This window comes from Coffea eugenioides, chromosome 8 (assembly GCF_003713205.1).
Source record: "Coffea eugenioides isolate CCC68of chromosome 8, Ceug_1.0, whole genome shotgun sequence".
NCBI lineage: Eukaryota > Viridiplantae > Streptophyta > Magnoliopsida > Gentianales > Rubiaceae > Coffea > Coffea eugenioides.
In genome coordinates this window covers 302508-322309 of record NC_040042.1, presented here as the reverse complement: position 1 = coordinate 322309, position 19802 = coordinate 302508, and the positions used below count along the sequence as shown (strand labels likewise).

The following is a 19802-nucleotide window of genomic DNA, read 5'->3' as shown; positions in this document are numbered from 1 at the left end:
TCTTTGTGAAGCAAAGCCAACAAGCGGTCAAATTCCTTTTTTCTTTATTGAGTGGAATGAAGAGAGCAAACGAATTTGACCAGGACCTGGAATTGGAGCCCAGAATGATTGAGGGCCTTAATTTTATACCACGGTAAATAAGTAATCTGTGTCTTATTCCACACCATCAGCAAAAATGATCCTTACTTATTCCAGTTTCACGTGAAGACGTGGAAATTGTAATGCAACAAAGATTTGAGTCATCAAGGCAATTAGGAGAAAAAAAAAATGGAAGCCAGTGTTTGTCAACAGGACTTGGATGGTCCCCGAGTTTACATGGTCCCCGAGTTTACATGATGGTTAGTCCTCTGCTAGGGGCTGATTTAACAGATGCAACCCGCAATCGGCTAATCTCATCAATATGGCATTGTCCTGATGCTAATGCATTTTTCTGCGCTTAGATCTTAACTATCGAAATGTGGCATTGATATTCACACACTCAGGCGTCTACTCTTGCTGCAGCAGATGCATAACTTACACTGCTGTCTCTCGTCGATTTGCACTGACTCGATTGTTCATAACGAAGAAATTTGATCTTTATCTTTGTTGAGCAGTTCTTCGCCATCTAGTCAATTCAGAATGCACAACCACAAAAATTTCATTAGATTAATTAAAAAACTGAAGAATGAGCATGCAAAGTAATTGAAGAAAGTTGAGGAACAACTGAATTACTAACAAAGAAGCATATGAGTAACGTAAATACATTGGATAGAAAGATATTAAAAGTAAGAAGGAATATCTATGCCGACACAATTACACACAAGAGGTTCAATCACATGCCCAGGTCTACTTACAGAATGCATATGCTTTTCACATTTACGTCGACATTCGGCATCATAAGTCGACCAATCAAAAGAAGAAAACTTTAAAGAAAAGAAGTACCACTCCTTTTCATAATTTCACAAAACGATAATCAAAGAATGCCACAAAAATTAGTTTTTCTTGCATTAACCTAGAGAGGTCATGAATTCATACAAGTCATTGAAAATATTTTTTATCAATATCGATTTTTGCTTACTCCAAAAATATATCTTAACTAGGCTGGTTGGCCCCAGACAACCTTGGCCAACAGTTCATCCCTTTCTGAATTGTGCCTGGCATTTGCCAGCTAATCTCAAAACTTAGGTTCAACCATATATCTTAGCAGATCAACATGCAGTGAGCAGTTATTAACAGTTCCAGGTAAATGGAGAAACATGTGATTTATTCCAATTTTCTCCTGCCAAAACATTTAGGGGCCTCAAAGTATGTGAAGTTTATACAACCTCCTGCAGCAGAATCAACATACAAGAAAATGTAAGCTACCCACTTCCATATCATGAATGAAGAAGAAAGACTATAAAAAGGATATCCGGAAAGAAAAAGGGAAAGAAGAAAACCCACACGAAGCTAGTTGTAACCTTATTCTACTATATGCCAAGCGCGTCCACGTTATTACATCTTCTCATGGTGCATGCATGTTTTGTTTGAATTTCCATACGGCTAACCACACATTCAAGTTTAGGAAAAGGTTTAAATTCACAAAACAAACTACTGCACATTTAACAATCCGCCACTTCTTCCAGCTCAAACAAATTGCTTTCCTCACTATATGCCAAACGACCAAAAAGAAGTCTAAAACTAAAAGTGCATAAGCTTTATACAGTGTCCCCAATTTTCCAATCTAGTTTAGCACCCCCACTTCCCAAATTTTTCAAGTGGAGTAGGTCTAGGATTTCCAAAAGCATCACCATAATATCCAGTGTATGTTATACATATAATTTAGTAGCTTGAAGCTTTTCTTCCAAACTCATCTTTGACAATTTCTACCAGTAATATAAATATAGTTTTGAAAAAAAAAATTCTTTTTGAGAAAACTCATCAGATCAGAAAGGTGAGGACTTTACATGGAGAAAAACACTAATTGGATGTCGCCCGCATATTGTGTTGTCAGTCTCCAACAGATACTCTTTAAATGCATCTGGGTCTCCTGTTTCTATGATATCCATGCCCATTCTATCCAATGCTTCAATAGACCTGTATATTGCTCCATGTTTCTTGTCATAATGCATGTAGTTGAACCTGACAATAAGAACAATGGAAAACCACATTTTTAGTAGTCAAATAGAAAACATGAAAACAAACAGAAACAACAACTTCCTACTTCACAATCCCCAGCTGATTCATTAGGAAATAAGAATTTTTCCATTTTTTAAGCTAAATCTTCATTGAGAAACAAAAACTGGACCTCCCTTGCAGCAAACCCTTAGACTTCCGGTGTTCAACCTTGTGATATACAAGCTTTAGACTTTCAGTTTGATTTTCTTATCCATGGAAACGTGCAAAGATTTGAAGCCACTAAAAGTTTTGATCACAATGCCGAAGCAAAACCTCTTATTCAAATTTTCCAAGTATAATTGGTAACCACCAACGAATACCTTTTGACATATCTAGATCAACTAAATACAGGCTCCATGGTCTAGTATCTCCATTCTTTGTGGGATACAAGTTTCTTTACACTAGTACATTTCAATGCATATGGAGAAATAAACAGATCCTTGAAGACTTCACCTCTCTTCCATGCCTACTATTACTAGATCATTTTAGCTCATAGTTTTTTCACTTCAAGTTTCCCTTCCATTTTTCCCTAGGCTACCCACCCAAAGATAATTTGTTTTCCTCATCCTGACTATTTCTCTAGAGCCATATACAATCATATTTTCCAATCAGAGAAAACAAAACCAGCACCTGTTCCACATTATTAGCTGATAAAGTCCTTTCATCCCAACTTAAGTAGCACTTAGGGTGCTTTTGATAAAACTGAAGTCTGAATTTATTAAATTATTGAATTGTTAAGTACTAAATTTAATACATTTAAGTGCATATCACATTCAGTGATAAGTGAATAACTTATCACTTAATTTTGGGAGCAAGTTTTGCCTAGAAAATTCAGTGTCACTTAATTAATTCAGATGTTCAATTTTTGGTTATCAAACGGTCTGAATATGTTAAAATCTGAATCCATTAAGTGTAAGTGCTGAATTGGATTATCAAACAGGGCCTTAGTGTGCAAACTGAAGTCTGTAAAATAAGTGGTCTGCATTAGGAGGAAGGGCATCAATGGGAAATCTCTCTTCCAGGAAGAAATTTAATGATTATATGAGGGCTATCCAGCAAGCAGATATAATGCATGACTGCCATTCAAAACACAACCAAAAGGACGAACACAGTGTCAAAATCTTAACAAACAACACTACTGCTTGTGCACTTAGAGCAGAATTGCTTAAGGATGATAGATGTAACGAAAACCGGGATATAGAACATACCGTGAACCCCAATGGCAAAAATCTGAAGACACAGAGAAGAAATTACTAGGATCATCTACATATTTTGCTAGCAACTGTCCATAAATAGCTTCATTTTCAGCACTAAGAGCACCAACCAAAATGGGCACAATCTTGACTGAGTACCTGCATTGACATCCTCAATAAATTGTCCTCTACAGAGATTAAAATATTATTGAACTAATCCACTAAAATCCTACCCTTCAAATACTTTAGCAAGATATGGCAGGTGCATTTCCATGCTGTGCTCTGCTTCGTCAACTCGAAGATCCATCATTTCAAATTTCCCAGTAGCTTTCAGCTCTTCAATGACTGGTAGAAAACCTTACTTAGTTATTTTCAGAAAAAGTAATTATGAAAAACATTGCAACAGACAAATAGGCTTCAATATTATGCCCCACTAACAATGCCAACCAGGTGTCTTTCGGTGCAAGTTTGATCTATCCCACACGGAGTTGACCATGGTTTGAGATCTGTTTTCATGCTAAGTTCCTACAATTATTTGTCCTTTTCTTTTAAATATCATATACATGCACACAATAGATGCATAGATTCTCTTACTGCCTGAGGCAACTTAATAAAGTGAAGTTAAAGCCCAAAAATTAACATGTAATTCGGTTTTTGTTACATGGAGTCCTTGCAGAATCTTTCATGCATATTCGCTATTGGAACAAAAAGGAAGTCCAACATTTGACTTATATGTTACCTAGAAAGTTCACACTGCTCATACTGCAGATATCTCTAGAAAGACAAAAAGTGTGGACCATGAGATGTAGATGAAAATACCTTCAAGATCAATGGGTAAGTCACCTACTGGTGTTTTGTAAACAGTGGCCCTTGAAAGAGCACATCTTGGAGTATAATAGTGGTGAGATGGACCAAGAAGAAACACGCGAGAACTGCAAAACGTAAAGGCCTGATTAAAAAGTTCACCTGATCGAACAGCATATTTACGTGGAAAGACATACCGATGGATCTCCAGTTTACTGGAAATGAACAGACAGAGAATGTAGATAAGGGAGAAATAACGCACATTTTCTCAGGGTCAATGTTACCAAATGCAAAGGCTGCTGCGCGACCAGAATATGAATAACCTGCATGACTGGTGGATTTCATGCAGTTAAGATTAATAGTGTCACTGGTACAGGTGACATGGCTAGTGGAGGTTAGCTTTTAATGGGGTTCATGAATGACTTACGGTGCAATCACACCTCGTACATCAGAAGACTTCGTCAATCCAGCTGCTTTGAGCCACCCATCAAGCTCCCCAGCTAACTGTGTTGCTGACAGAGAAAACATAGCAAAGTGTTAAACTTGCCACTGGAATGCACAATAATAGCATGGCCATCTGTAAAAGGAAAAAAACACTTTACAGGTCACAAGGAAACTCAATAGGCTAAGCCTAGTTTACACAAATGCATCATCGCCATCAATCATCACAGACAAGATATGCATAGGCACTAAGAAAGATAAACAAAAGCACAGGATATCAGGCAGCATTGAGTGAAGCGATCAAAAATCAATCTCGGATAATATAGATGCAGAATGGCCAACTCCAGGCTTTTTTCCAAGAAACCAGCAAATCAATTGACCATCACACAATATCAACGAACAGGCAAGAGGTTGGAGAAAGAGTGATGACACGCAATCCTCAGCCAATATAGTAGCTCCCCATAATCCCAAACTGCTACCACACATCCCTTCATCCTCCAACTTGAGCGAGACCAACACGCACCAACAAACAGATACTCGGCACTAATTTCTATCCTTTAAAAATAAAAATAAATAAAAACACACTGTTTTATCCCAAAATTGTTGGGCAGGGCACAATCAGGAGCTTACCTGTTTAAGCACAGTAAAACCAGTTTCCTCAATTTCCCACAAGCAAATATACAAGTCGTAATCAGACAGAGCAGAGAAGTAGCACAACAACTAAAGAATTCAATGCAGCCCAGTTTATAGGAACTGCAAACAAGGCAAATTTGCCACCCCAAGTCCAGAGGTTTTGGGGAAAAATTAGCACGAACAGGTAGCAGCATATCAAGAAGAATTCATTGAAGAGGTAGCAAAATTAGTAAAGGCACTAACGAGCCCAAACATGATTCCTACTAATAAAACAACAAAAAAAAATAAAAAACAAATCTTTATAACTATGAAGCTATAGTAATAAATAAAAATTGAAACTTGAGCGGAATGGGATATCAGATGCCGTCAGAAACTGGAGGTAAGACTTACGATTATCGGTGTACCAAGAACCAGCATGCGATGCTCTCCTGATTCTCTCCATTCCTACTCAATCTAGTAATCTTACTCTTCTAATCTATTTTATTTATTCCCAAATCAGTAACAAATTGGTTCCAATCAGTTCGCAGCTCTAATAACAGAAACGAAAAGGGGAAAACAAAAAAGCAAAAAGGCGAATGGGTAGAGATAGCTGAAGAGCAGCGTGTCGGGAACAGAAAATGCTGCGTGGCAGAGTCACTAGTCAGTGGATTATTCTCCCACGCCTCTCTTTCTCTTACTGCTGCTGGACTGGAGACTGGAGTATTATTTATTTATTATTATTCTCTAGAGGGTTCTGGTTAGCTAATCTCCGGTGCATCCTTTCTTGCTGCACTTCCCGTTCCTCACCATAGGATCTAGGAGCGTGACTGGGACCGCATAAATCATATTTTTGTGTTTTCTATCCGAAAATATTCCTCCGTTTTAAATAAAAAAAAAAAAAAATTTTTCCCTTCTTTTATCTGGATGAGGGGCAGGAGCGGTCATCAGAAGGACCGTTTCTGAGCTGTTCACGGCCAAGATTTGATTCAAAAAAAATGTACGATCCAGATCACTTCTTGTACCTCTTTTTTAACAATGTGTGTGGCGCCATAAAAATTTGTTTTAAAGTTACACGTTGTGCAAACAAAATTATGTCGTGTGCAAATAAAATTACAAGGTGTGCAAAATGCACAAAATCGCTAGGAACGGCAACCGTTCCTGCCCGTGGTCCCTCAAGAGAGAATATATATATCATGTCTGGATCCCTTTGGACCTAAGCAAACTCACAATTTTACGATTACATTATAGTATGAAAATAGAAACATTACATTACATAAGTAATGCACATCTCAAATTCTGTCAATATTTTGTTTACCAATTATGCACAAGTGATTAAAAGAGAGGCGATTAATCTTGTATATACAGTGTATATGCTAGTAACAGTGGATGCATAGTTGCATACCATCTAATCTCAAATTGAATTTTAGTTTATATTTTTACATCTTTATGCACTACTCCGCATATATACTATTTATGCATACAAGACTATACCGAAGCTAAATGGTCAAATATGTTGAAACTTGAGATACATTTTTATATTAATTTAATTACCCTGAGTGAACTCAATAATATTATTGAGTTTAGAAAATGTGTATTATTTTTCAATTTAGAAAAAAAAAACTCCTCCTTTTGATTTCTTCTATCCTTTTTTTTTAGGGGTGAGTTTGGAGGTGACGCTTCCCATGAGGGGCAAAGAAGTGAATTTTGGACAGAGACTTCTTGCAATCCTACCTGAAGCCAATATATATATATATATATATATATATTTTATAATGTAGACACTAATATAATAGATATAGACACTAAAGTGACATATATAATGTAGACACTAATATAATAGATATAGACACTAACGTGACAAATATATATATATATATATATATATATAGATCACGAGGCTACAATTTGGACACTAATATAATAGAATAGATACAGACCCTAAAGTGGATAAGATGAAAAAACATATAGTAGTAATAAATTTTCTCTCATTGGAATCTGTGCCCAAAAATTTTGTTGTCACCGAACCTCAGGGAAGAATGTTACAAAAATCAGTAGTGCTGAGATAAACTAGTGTCTGTTTTACTGTACCTTGTACCTTGCTGTCTGATCCAAATAAATGACAAAAATCAGTGCCCAGAAATTTGTTGTCACCGAGGGACTACAGGAAAAACTATATATAAAAAAAAAACAATAATTATAATAATAATATTCGTATTCCAACCATTTCCGCTGAGGAGAAGCAACACAATAATAAATATTCATTCTCGTCTCTTTTAGCAAAAAAGCTAGAATGAGCTGTGGTATGTATCAAAATAAAACAAACAAGATCACACTACTGCAGGCTATCCCCGCAAGACTTTTACAACATGTGATGAATATAAGCAAGTATACACTCGAGACATATTTGTCTACAACTGACCTTTTAAGAAACCGAGACTACTCCCCAAATTTCGCTCAAGGGGGAAAAAAATTTTTGTGAAAGATTGAAGAAATTTTTTTGTATCCCGTGAAAGCTACCTAGTTTGCAAAATCATCACTCAATGGTGAACTTTTTTTCTTTTTTTTTTTTTTTGTGTTGGCTTCCAGAAGCAAATCAAAAAGCAAGTCGTCAAGAATCCAGCAACCTGCAAGAATGTGGAAAAACATGTAAATTCATGATTACCAAAACCAGGGCAATGCTACAAACACAATGATATACTCTTGAGCAAATCATGATTGTAAGCTTTTACCAAACAAGCATGTGACACCATTTTTGCACTGATTCGAAGATCATTTATTTTCTTATCTTTTAGTGATTACACTGCAAAAGAACAAGCCCGAATCTTGATTCTGGAAGTAGTATTACTGACAAATCCAATTGAAAAAGCAAAAGGCTTAAGCTTACATAGCCCTATTGTCCAGAAAAGTTGGGACAGGAAAAACTGAAGATGCCTAAGATCAGTTTCAATTGGTAAAGGACCAGGACACTCAGAAGATAGCTCTCCACTCTCATTAGACACCAGCTCTACTACTCTCAGACACATGTCCAACACTCCTTTGCCTGCCTCCGTGACACCAAGAAAAGCCAAAATCTCAAACAGGAATCTTTAAACAAGAAGATCAACAAGCATGTCATCATTGCACCATAAATGAGCATACAATTAGAATTTTATGACGTATGCAACTGGACATAAAAGGCTCTGATGTCTCCCTAAGACCAAAGCTGATAGGATTGGTAAGATGACCAGAATAAATAGTTACATAAAAACCTCTTAACAAAAACAACGCAGGGCTTCTTCCACATGCAGTGGTTACCACTAGTTTCCTTGCACTGAGCCCAATTTTAGATCAAATCCTGATTGGACTGTAAACTGTTGTACACTAGAGAGTAACAAATCCTCGTGTCATAAGTTCTATATTTGTGAATCATGTCCTTTACCTAAACTAACTCTTTTATACACCTGTAGGAGCAAGAAGCATGCGTCAACCCTTTCAGTCACAGTACTAGTGGGGTGTTCACACACTTGATTAGCCCCTTTCATATCACCACACAACTAGCTCATGCTGTTTCAGTTTCCAGGTCGAAAGAAAATACATATACTTTCATACTAATCTTTCAGAATGCTGAATATGCTTTTATCCCTTGTAATCTTAAGTTGCTTAGAACTATTTACTAAAAACTGTAATAGAAAATTTTGGATGATTGTAGGACACAACTCTCCCCATTTTTGAGTATCGAATTTTCCACTAATGCCAGTCTTGCCAAACATAAAGCAACACTTCACTTTCCCCTCAATATGTTCATGCCATCTACTAAGCTAAAATTTCATCTTTTTTTTCCTCCTATTCTTGCTTTTAGGATGCAGCTTTACTGTGTGACGTACAGTTTCACTCATGTCAGGCTTAGAATTTCGGATTTTGCTTGTCCATTTTCTGAAACTATGACTCTTTCAATCTTCAACATTAGCTTTGGATAGTCTGTTTTGCCAGGGCAGAACAGAACACTGGAGAAAGCCCAACATGATAAACCAAGAAAAGGAGAACTTGCCATTTTCAGTCAGGTTTTATCTGATAGTTTGACGCTCGAAAGCCAATATGATAAACCGAGAAAAGGAGAACTTGCCATTTTCATTCAGGTAGTTTGATTCTCAATTTTATTCAACACTACAACAAACAAATGAGGCCACGAGTTCTTAATGCAACAACTAGAATTTGGAAGATCAATACTTCCCCAGGTAAGGGACATAATAAAGCTAGTAGGCAAACAGCAAAAAGTGGTTTCTGGTCATTCTCAGCCCTCCATCAATCTTTCTGCGCATAATCTGGAATTATCTTAACCAAAGTGCTGTTCTCTTAGTTATATTATTGACTCCTTTTAAGCATGAAAGAAACACTGAGATAACTACTAATTAATTAACATCAACCAAGGACAACTCCAAGAACATAGTGAAAACATCTCCATAAGGAACGAGTCATGTGCATTTATAAATTTGAGTGTCAGGCAATAAACTGTACATCAATGTCTAGAAATTGTCACCTTATCTGTTTCTGCACTAATGGGTGGCAGTTGGAGGCAAGGTTGAGAAAAGCTTTGTAGTTAATATAAACCATAATAACTAGGCTCATAGTTAGACAAAACTTGAAAAATTTCCCCTGTTAAACCAATGTCCTTAGAAGCAATGAAAGACAGACAGCAAATTTGCTAGTTTTTCTTTGTGGAAAGTCAGCAGGCAGCTAGAAAGAAAACCAATTTCTGAGCATCACTTTACCTTCGTAGTATGCAAGCCATTGGACAATGAAGAAATAATAGTATTATGCAAAATCGCCAATCACGAACATGAAACCTTAAAAAGTCTGTAGCATAGAATGAAGTTTTGGAGCCCGACGACGGAAAAGAGGTTCTAGCCGGAATGTTGAGACACCAGACTGCCACCTATTAGCATCATACATCTCATTCCATGCCTGTACTATCTCATCAACTTCAAAGCCTAGAATTGCAGCAAAGCAAACTAATTAGTACAATCACATTTTAATGCATTTCAAGGAAGAAAAGATGCATCAAGCATTATCATGAAGAGATTGCAATGAATAATTAATTTACCTTCCAGAGCAGTCTCATTGGAACAATGGTTCTTCACCATTACTGCTATGTCTGTAGGAGATGCTCCAGCAAGTTCAAACTTTTCAATTGCAACCTCCAAGCATTCTTCCCAAGTCGGTAAACTCAGCTTAAATTCCACAACCGAGCGTTCGTACAGCAACGTCCCCCAGAGAAGGTGTATCTGAGATCTCATATTTGCAGCCTGCTCTGCAGCTTCTTCAGGGGATGCGTCTTTAAATAACCCATCTAATCCCAATTTTTGCAGCTCAGTTTTATGCTTATCTGATTTCGAGAGGCCATTTAGTCGCTCCTCCTCCATCTCTTCCCACATCTGCACGCCTCTTTCCATGCTATCCTCAGCCTTGTTGTACAGCTCCAAAACTTGTGGAGAGGCTCCCATCTCTAAATCGGCCTTGCTTCCAATAGCATAATACCATGAGAGTTTTGCATGTTCAAATCGCTGTTGGCCAAGAGCAAGAAGACCTTCATAGAAGTCTGGCTTGATTCTAAGAGCTTCTTCATACCTCATTCCCGCCTTAACATATTCCCTTTGTGCCCATTCATAAGCGGATTTGATGTCTGCCATTGCAGATTCCTTAGAACCACCCTCTTCTTTGAAAAACACTCGCTTCCTTGCCCTTGACATGTGAACATTTCCCCAATTAAACATGGCTAAAGCAGCCATCTCTTGGAACTTCAGTGCAGCAATTTCAAAAAGCTGTTGTGCATCTTGACTTGTGATCGTATCCTCCATAGCTTCTGAGTATAACTTCATCCCTATCTCATGAAGATCCAAGTATGAGTCACACTCAAACCCAACATGATTCTTGAATATGCGTGCAAACTGGATAATCCAGTCCTCAACACAGGTTTGACCTTTGTCCAGTTCCAAGCCTTTCTCCAAATTCCCATTCTCCGCAACAGTAGACAATTTGCTGGTGCTGTTAAAATCTTCAACTTCATTGCTCCCATAAAATGGTTCTTTCTCAGGACTAACTTCTGAAACATATAGTCTCAAAAAGCCCTGAAGATCGCCTGATGTCTCGGCCAACCTCAGCTCCTCAGTCGTGGTGATTGTAACCAAGTCACCCTCTTGGTCCTTATACTTGATAAGCACAGCATGCAGACTTGGAAAGCGATCCAAAACAACATCCCTCACCAGTCTAATATTGCAATTAACTGGTAACTGGGCCCATCTTATATCCTCTCCGAGAATCAATTTCACAGTCTTGGTGGCCACTTTTTCTTCCTTAACGCTAAGCTTCTCCTCCACAACAACCTTATCCTCAGCCTTCTTATCTGCAGGTTCCTCATCTCTCTTTTGCTCAACTTCCGAAACCTTCCTCTTCTCAAATCTATTACTTTTCTTCTTTTTCAACTTCTCTTTCGTACTCTTGCTCGATATGGATGGAAGGGGAGGCTCAACATATTCAGGGGGCAGAACAATTTCTTTATCCTCGACCCCCTTTACCTCAACTGCCTTCTTCACCTTCTCAGCAATTTCTAAAGCAGTTAGATTATTAGGTTCCATACTCAAAACATTGTTAACATCCCTTAAGGCCAAATCAAGCCTGTTCAAAGCCTCATAACACCTAGCCCTCTTCAGCAAAGCTTTACTATATTTAGGAGCAACTTCAAGTGCAAGATTGCATTCATTTATCGCTCTGGGGTACTCACCAAGCCCCATTTGCATATAGCAGGCAGCCATGTTGCTGCGCAAGTAAGCAACGTCAATATGGTTTCTGGGGAGCAGTTTGAGAGCTTTTTCATACTTCAACATAGCTCCCTCATGGTCACGTTTCTGAAAAAGTTTGTTTCCTTCTTCCTTCAATTCTTGGGACATATTAATGAAGACAGCTGTGTCTTCATCAAATGCTTTAGAGGTACGATCTGGAGCTTTGCCAACCTTAGCAGCATTTGAATCACTGCGATTTAAGCCCACAGGACCTTTCTTCTTCCCGGTTGGTTTTCCCATTCTCCTAATCCAACAGCGGCCCAGTAAAAAAAATGCTGAAAAACCTCGTCTGACTTTTTGGTACCTTTTTATTCAATCCCACTTCAGATGTAGAATAAAGAACACTCCCGGAAGAATCTCCAACCTTCATACAAACCAAAAGAAAGCAAAATAAACGCTCAGAAATTTAAATAAGAAAAGGTCAATCAAGAATGGACGACAAATATTCAGTCAATTACACATAAAGCCCATCAAAATGGGAGGCCAGAAGAAGAAGTAGAAAGAGGAGAGCTTTTTGATTAATCTCAAGGCCTACAAAATGGAAACGGAAGACACAGAAGCAAAACATGAAAAGCTATAGAATCCCTTTGAAACAAAAGCCACGTCGTAACTATTTTGGCAACCACAAATCAGTTAAAGGCAGAGAGTCTTTCTACAACTTCAAATCAAAAGGAACCCAAAAAGACAGAAACTTTGAAGAAATATTAACCCACAAAGAAAGGGGAATTTATTGGAATGGGGAGGGGGGAAAAAGACTAACGAGTTACCTGCTAAAGATCCTCTGATTATCTCCCCTGTTGGTGAGTCAAGAAATTAATCAAAATTGCCAACGGGGAGATTGAGAAGAAAAGGAAAAAGGAAAGAGGCAATAATCCGCCTTTTCTTCTTTTTTAAATCTGTGATTATATCAAAGGGAAATGAGATGACTAATGGGAGGCAAATAGAGTAGTAATATGATTAAGGCTTTGCAAAAGAAAAAGGTGGAATTGGTGTTTATGGGGAAATGATGAAAAGGTCAAGAGAATGTTTTGTAACTTTGGCCTCTGTTTATGCATGGAATATGGGATTATTCTAAATGCAAAATGAAAGCAGTCTCAGTTCGTACTATTATGATGTGAATTAGCTCAGCTGAGAATGAATGAATGATGAGTGCTTATTAAGAATTATTACTGAACAATAATAATAATACATGAATAATTGGAACAGAGAACTGTGCATATGCCTGTATAGGGTTTGTTGGTTTTCATGAATTGGAATTCGTACTCAATCCTGGCTTTGTTTGGGAGCGGGACGTCAACGGGCCAGGTTTCCCGCCGCCTGCCCTGCTGCGGACCGCCAAAGTCCCCACTCCCTCCTACCAATAATGAATAATGAATTGCGCGCCACTTGGTGCCTGGTGGTTTCTATTTCAACAGTACTACGTATTAAGGACCTGAAACCACTACCGGTAGCAGGCAGTAGTATATTAGTCTATTAGTTACACGAGAAAAGAAGATTTTGATGCACAAAAAGATTATTAATCTATTTTTCTTTTTCTCCGTTCAATGTGCACTTTTGAGTTTCATGGTAAAACAAAGAATCTCACACTGTCATTTGATTAATGTACCTATCAGCTAAATTACGTTTGGATTGTATTTTTCTGAATTTTTTTGTAGAAAAATTACTGTAGCGACTTAATATATATAAGGTAAAAAAGTGATTGAAAAATGTACTCACGAAAAAACGCAACAATTTTTCTTTGAAAAATTACTTTCCAAACAAGGAGTTTTGGGATCAAGAAAGGACTACAAATCTTTAGAAGAGTACACGTGCATCACAGGCTCAATTTTTGTTCCATTTTTTTTTTTTTGTCAACACAGGGAGTTTCCAACTTTGTCGGACTAATCTCCCTACGCTTGTGCACCCCGCTCCAAAAAATACACAAGCAATAAAAAAGTGATTTAAACACGCGATCTCGACACCTAAAGAGGCTACCTAGACACCATCCGAGATGACTCAAATTTTGTTCCATTGACATAAGAGAATTTACATACCCAAAAAATAAAACCAGAGGTAGACATGAATGTGGGTGGGGGCGGCAATGGCTGAATCATAAAACCAGAGGTAGCATAGTATGGTAGTTGTAAGTTGTCTCAAAATCATTTGTCAAATTTTGTACACATGATACCTTGGAGGGCCCCCGCTTTGCTGAGAACACTAGTGTAATAAAGAAGATATGCCCCAGAGAGAAAAGAACATTCCTGTCCGGACCTCTGGCAGACACAAGGAGGTGGCGGCGCCCTTCCAGTTCCACTAAGATGATGCTGTTTTCTACTCTAGACTCCAGTGCTGCTTTGTTTGCTTTGACTAGTATGCTGCTGGTATTAATATTTAATACCATCCATCCTAGACCTAGACTGGTTCGACGGAAGACCCGCGGGCGAATCTCACACATAGGCCAGTAGTAGTCAGTCGCATTCACCCCGCCGTGGAAGACCCGCATGCAGAATTCTTTTGTCTGACTACATACGCAGACTTTGCATACTACTACCATTTCATGGCATCACATCAAGTACGGAGACAAGTAATAGCACTCGTTTACCATTATTGTTCCAGCTCAAATTAAACAATCCTTCAAGGCGAATACATTTACTGCATCTAAAAGAAACGAATCTAGCTCAATAAATCATTTGAGTTCCCACTATATACAGCATATAACTTCATACAGCATGTAACTTCAAGGCGAAGACGAAGAAAACTCCAAATCATGGACTATAATAAGCCCATAAACCATCTCACATCCATGCTTCAGTTAAAACTCCCAGTCCTGGCCATGACACACAGCATCATGTTAGAAACGGTACGGGTGCCATGCATGGTTAATCCCGTGATTTACAAAATATTCATTCAGCAAAATGCTAATCATTGTCGCCTTATCACGTCGTCTGAACCAGTCAGTATGCACAGCACTGAACGTCAGAATATCAAGTGGAAGTTGATTATGAAAGCAGACGAGATATGGAGTATTTGCTTCTGCAGTTCCAACAACAAGATAAAAAGTTGAAGATCCCTGCTTCTGTTGGTTGAGCAATGTCTTTCTCCCGCTTCTGCAATACTCTTATGAACTCGTCAGAGCTTAAACTTCCGTCTCGATTTGCATCAAAAACATGGAAAATTATTTCGATCACATTGTCAGTGAGAGAGACGTCACATACCTGCAACAGATGATTGATTTCATCAGAACAAAACACGACAATAGCAACATCTCAACACAACTACCGCTAAAAGGTTATCTTTTTAAACCCGAAGATTCAATGAGCAAGCTAGGGCAGATTATTTACAAGAATATGTGCATGCAAAAGCGGAATTGTAACATGGATATGGAGAAATGTAACCTGACAGGAACCATATCTCCAGGGCTCAAAAAACAAGAAAAATTGATTATTTTGGAAAATGAAGAGAACACCATTTCTGAGTTCAGGAGAATATATACTAATTCACAATTGGAAAATGATTAGAAGATATGGAGATCCTACTTGAGAAGCAGCTCGTTTGAAATCCCCTTTTGTCAAGAGACCATTCACTTCTCCAAAACTGAAAAGTGCAAGCGAGAAAGGCTGCAACTTTTTACGAAGCTCTGCAAAGCTCTTGAATTCCTCAAGTGTAATACGGATATTGCTGATATGTGGCATTTTGTCCAAGTCATCAACACGATCATGCAACTTGCCTAAATGCTTCAGATCAGCAGCAGCTACCATTGACAAGGCAAAGTCTTTGGCAGATATGGTCCCTCGGCACTTGTAATCATAATGGGAAAACTCCAACTTCAGCATCTGAAAAAACCATTTTCATTAAGCAAAATAACTGAGCATCAAGGCCAAGCATGAAATTACTTTGCAGCAGTTGAAATCACAAAACTTTCTATAGAACTAAGAGAGAAAAAGAGAGATTACAAAAAGTGAAATTTCTAGTGCTCATTCTTTCTCAATCAATTGGATACCCCAGTGAAGGCCAATATATTAGTAAAGAAACATAAAGACATCAGATGAACCTCGACTGAGAAAACCTAGTACAGCACATTCCAAATTAATCAAGAAATGATGACACCCTCAACCAAAAATCCATCCAAATCCAAAGTTACTTCTTACAGTAAAATTCCTGAGCAGTAAAACAATTATTCCAGCAAACTAATCACAAGATATCATTTACAAATCTTGTTGGAACCAGGAATGTGGAATCAGAGCATGGAACTGGGACAAGAAACATAGGTATATGGCTCTGTAATTTAAAATAATAATAATAATGATAGGGACAAATTGAAGTTGGTGTCTAAGACAAAATAGAGAACCCCAAAATAATTTTATCCATTCTCTTCTCTAAATGATGCTGGATAAAGTGGAAGAGAAAATTATACTTCATCATGAAGATCTCTCAGAAATTGTACGAATTTATCATGGTGAAGGCACCTCTTCCCATCTTCACCAAAGAAGTATGCCACTAGGCCTCCGTTTTCTACTGAACCCCCAAGACTATGCCCTGCTCGAAGTCCATCCCTATGAAAAGCCCCTTGCCTGTTGTGAGCTCGCATTAAAGCCATTACTTTCTTGAATTCCTCTCTGTGTATTTCCCTACCATCAGAAATGAGCATTAAATTATAAGCAGAAGGATGAAAAACCATATGGTTTTTGAGCCCCCGAGAGTACTTCAAACAAAGTAAACCAAAGATAAAGAACCAGAAGGGGAAAAGGAAAATGGTAAAAAGAAGCATGAATTTGTTCAGTAGAAAGTTTAAAATTAAACAGTCTTTAGTGAAATGCATCATATGAACTACCTATTTAAGCAGTATTCCTACAAACACCAGGTATTAATCAACCTTTGAGTCCACTTTCGCTGATGCAACTCCATCAAAGAAGCTACAGGTGACGCATTCTTTACAGTCTCCTATTCATAGTAGATATTTTCTTTTTCCTAAAATTTAGCAGAAACATATGTATGAAAAAAATTATAATTTCTAGTCTTTTCCTTTTGTTCCTGCAGAGACTATAACCTATATGTATAACCAAAGCAACAAGAAACTATTTTTTGTTCCAAACCAACAGAAAAATAAAAAACAAATTGACTGAGTTGGCTACTAGCGTAAAAGTTGCATGAATTTCCCACCTATTACAGTCAAGGTCAAACATCTTAAAAGCCACCGAAAAACTGGATTCCGGAATGCTGAGTAGTGTGACAAAGAATATATACCTGTCACAGTAAAATATAAACTGCCTTCAGTCAACTGGGGAACTGCAGTTCTTGGGCATACAATGAAGGAAGAAAAGGTAGAATCAAGCGAGTAAATTGTAGGTACAAGACGTCAAACAATTGTCTTCACAAGGAAGAAGGCAAAACTCACTCCTTAAAAGATATCAGACCATCATTGTCCGTATCAAAAAGCATAAAGAACTGTGAAGGGGCACAACGCAATTCACCAGGAGTCCTTTCTCCTTGGAGATATCCATCTCGTACAAGGTTTGATTCAGATGGAGGAAACACAGGAACAACTGCTCGCATCAAGTCTGCTGGAGTCATAAATATTTCTCCATTATCAGCACAGTGAGAAGCAAAGTACTCAAATACCTTCAGAAAAAGAGAGGAAGTTCTTGTCAATGGTCCATAACCAATTCAAGCATTAGTCAAGATGGAAGGCTCTCTAAAACAAGGGAAAATCAGTTGTTCTAAGAAAGAGTTGACAATTAAAGAATTTTTAACATCATTTTCTACTTAGAAGTCAGTACATCTTTAGGAATGAAATTGAAACTAAAGCCCCATGCAACTAACACAAAAGTACAAAGGAATGAAATTGAAAACAGGCCAAAAGACATGGAAGAATTGCTTAACCACCCTCAACTTCAATTTGGGTTGTCAACCTAGACACATGGACACAAGAAGTTTCCTTTACTTTTATGGGCTAAAGCATTCAGCTTCTGTTGGTACATTGCCCCAATCCCATTGCATAGGATTGAAAAGAAAAAAAATTCCCTGCAGGAGAATTTCTCATGTACAACACATGAAATTTTCATCTTTATACAGGGTGATCCCAGGTTTTTATTTGGAACTTGGGTAATGGTAGCCACCAGAGCAATGTTCACAAAGTGGACAGTGATTAATGGACATCTAGAGTTAACAATGGTGACTACTTTGGGAAACAACTGTGGGCGTTCAAGGTGACTGGAGAGATTTAGCAGGAAGTAGCCTCGAGAGAGGGGAAAAAAAAGCAGCCTTCTTCATTTCAATAAGCAAATGTAATCCAAACTTGTCTGAAACACTTCTTCAGTCAGGACCTAAAGAACTTGCCGCAGATACTAGGTAATACGTGCAAATGTGGAGCTAAAAGGGTAGGGTACATGGATGGAGTTGCAAGCTTTTTTCTTTTGTCCTTTCTTTTCTTGTTTCGAAGGCTAAAAGTTTGAAGTTTAAATCTGGTTTAGGTCCTCGAGCTATATATTTTGGCTGCAGGGAGAGCTATATATTTTGAGATGAGATGATGTAGTTCAAGATTGTGAACAACTGCGGTGACAGCTTATTAAAGACAAATAACATATATTTTCCACACAAAACAAGTCCAATGGCAAATAGGGATAAGCTAAGTAGTTTCTTCCGTTAACAAGAAGAATAAAACAGAATCCGTATTGTACCAACAACATATATGTAATTGTGAATTCAATCAGTAAGATATCTACCTTCTCGGGAGGACTTCGCATCCGTATGCGCTTCTCATAATTAAAAAACACTTTCCTCCTATATGCATCTGTTTTCAAAAAAAAAATAAAAATTCAAAGTTCAAGTTTCTATATATCCAGATAGAAAAGTAGATGTTAGTTCTAATACTAGTAGGAAAAAGAAGTTACCTCCAAACAGAAACTTGGATTGATTGGGTCGACCATCATCATTATCATAATCAGCATCACAATCATCAGGTGGGGTTGGTAGTGATAAGGATGGAGAATTTACACTTATAGAGCCATCATCAGCAAATGATAAAGATGGGAAATTTGCAGGAGGACTACTAGTAGTACGAGAATAGAGAGCGAGAGCAATGGTAGAGCTTGCGATTATTCCAGGGACGACCCATCTCAGGAATGGCCTACTGGTAGTACAACGACCCAAATGGGATGCTGTCGCCGGCGGCAATAGCGGCGGTAAGGAGGAGAAGTAGCGGTTCGGGAGCGATTGGATTATGTATCGGCGATGATGGTCGATTAAGGGTTGAGATGATCGCCGGAGAGTAGACCAAACCGACATTTTTTATCTGCCAAAAGCGAGTGGCAGTAAAAATTCCCAATCACCAAAGTTGGCGGAGTTTGCATTGGTTGGTTTAGCGATTTTAGTTATACATTGGCTGGGCGCGGCGGGCAGGGGGGGGCATGCACCCGTGGAAGTCAAATCAATGTTGAGTTCGGTTCGCTGCAAACCTCCCCTGAGCTTTCTGACACTTGCACTGACACCCTGGCAGAGAATTGGGGCCGTTGCTGACATCATGAGTGCCGAAATTACCAGTTTGTCCTTTGAAGTTGGAACGATGACTGACATTAATTTGGGGATGAAATGCCCATTAATTTAACTTCTATTTAGGTGATTAAAAGCCCATTAGAAATGGCGCCAATAGAAGAAGAAAGTTGGTGCCATTTTTGTGGTTGGGCCGATTTGACAAGAATGATTGAACAAATACATCTTACTTTGTAGCCATATAGCTAGAAGGGAAGATATAGAGAAGAAAAAAAAACACAAAGGAAAAAGAAGAAGACAATGGACGATAAGTGAAATTGTTCTTCATCAGCTT

At 38.1% G+C, this 19802-nt stretch overlaps 3 protein-coding genes across 3 annotated transcripts; all 3 read right to left on the bottom strand.

Annotated features, from left to right (window-relative positions):
• Positions 1–138: 138 nt before the first annotated feature.
• LOC113781029 (protein MEMO1) lies at positions 139–5883 on the bottom strand. Its single transcript, XM_027326856.1, has 8 exons — positions 5598–5883; positions 4561–4645; positions 4396–4464; positions 4149–4261; positions 3563–3674; positions 3345–3488; positions 1926–2100; positions 139–604 (listed from the first exon to the last, which is right to left on the bottom strand). The coding sequence occupies exons 1-8, from the start codon at positions 5647–5649 to the stop codon at positions 479–481; spliced, it is 876 nt and encodes a 291-aa protein (XP_027182657.1). The 5' UTR covers positions 5650–5883; the 3' UTR covers positions 139–478.
• Positions 5884–7416: 1533 nt separating this feature from the next.
• On the bottom strand, positions 7417–12872 carry LOC113781361 (protein PHOX1-like). The gene is made up of 4 exons (XM_027327280.1): positions 12769–12872; positions 10267–12365; positions 9935–10153; positions 7417–7810 (listed from the first exon to the last, which is right to left on the bottom strand). Exons 2-3 carry the CDS (start codon positions 12239–12241, stop codon positions 10011–10013), a joined length of 2118 nt encoding a protein of 705 aa, XP_027183081.1. The 5' UTR covers positions 12242–12365; positions 12769–12872; the 3' UTR covers positions 7417–7810; positions 9935–10010.
• Positions 12873–14482: 1610 nt separating this feature from the next.
• LOC113781567 (calcium uptake protein, mitochondrial) lies at positions 14483–19360 on the bottom strand. Its single transcript, XM_027327522.1, has 7 exons — positions 18871–19360; positions 18703–18770; positions 17376–17599; positions 17141–17224; positions 16395–16608; positions 15517–15813; positions 14483–15195 (listed from the first exon to the last, which is right to left on the bottom strand). The coding sequence occupies exons 1-7, from the start codon at positions 19262–19264 to the stop codon at positions 14980–14982; spliced, it is 1497 nt and encodes a 498-aa protein (XP_027183323.1). The 5' UTR covers positions 19265–19360; the 3' UTR covers positions 14483–14979.
• Between the last annotated feature and the right edge of the window lie 442 nt (positions 19361–19802).

Excerpts from the sequence above, each read along its gene's own strand:
- LOC113781567 (XM_027327522.1), bottom strand. The coding sequence starts at position 19,264 with ATGTCGGTTTGGTCTACTCTCCGGCGATCATCTCAACCCTTAATCGAC. Across the intron at positions 17,225-17,375 it reads GGTCTGATATCTTTTAAGGA|GTATATATTCTTTGTCACAC; the intron begins GTGAGTTTTGCC and ends TTACTGTGACAG. Across the intron at positions 16,609-17,140 it reads TTTGACCTTGACTGTAATAG|GGAAATACACAGAGAGGAAT; the intron begins GTGGGAAATTCA and ends TTCTGATGGTAG.
- LOC113781029 (XM_027326856.1), bottom strand. The coding sequence starts at position 5,649 with ATGGAGAGAATCAGGAGAGCATCGCATGCTGGTTCTTGGTACACCGAT. Across the intron at positions 4,465-4,560 it reads GTACGAGGTGTGATTGCACC|TCATGCAGGTTATTCATATT; the intron begins GTAAGTCATTCA and ends GAAATCCACCAG. Across the intron at positions 4,262-4,395 it reads AACATTGACCCTGAGAAAAT|TTCTCGCGTGTTTCTTCTTG; the intron begins GTGCGTTATTTC and ends TACGTTTTGCAG.
- LOC113781361 (XM_027327280.1), bottom strand. The coding sequence starts at position 12,241 with ATGGGAAAACCAACCGGGAAGAAGAAAGGTCCTGTGGGCTTAAATCGC. Across the intron at positions 10,154-10,266 it reads CAATGAGACTGCTCTGGAAG|GCTTTGAAGTTGATGAGATA; the intron begins GTAAATTAATTA and ends CTGCAATTCTAG.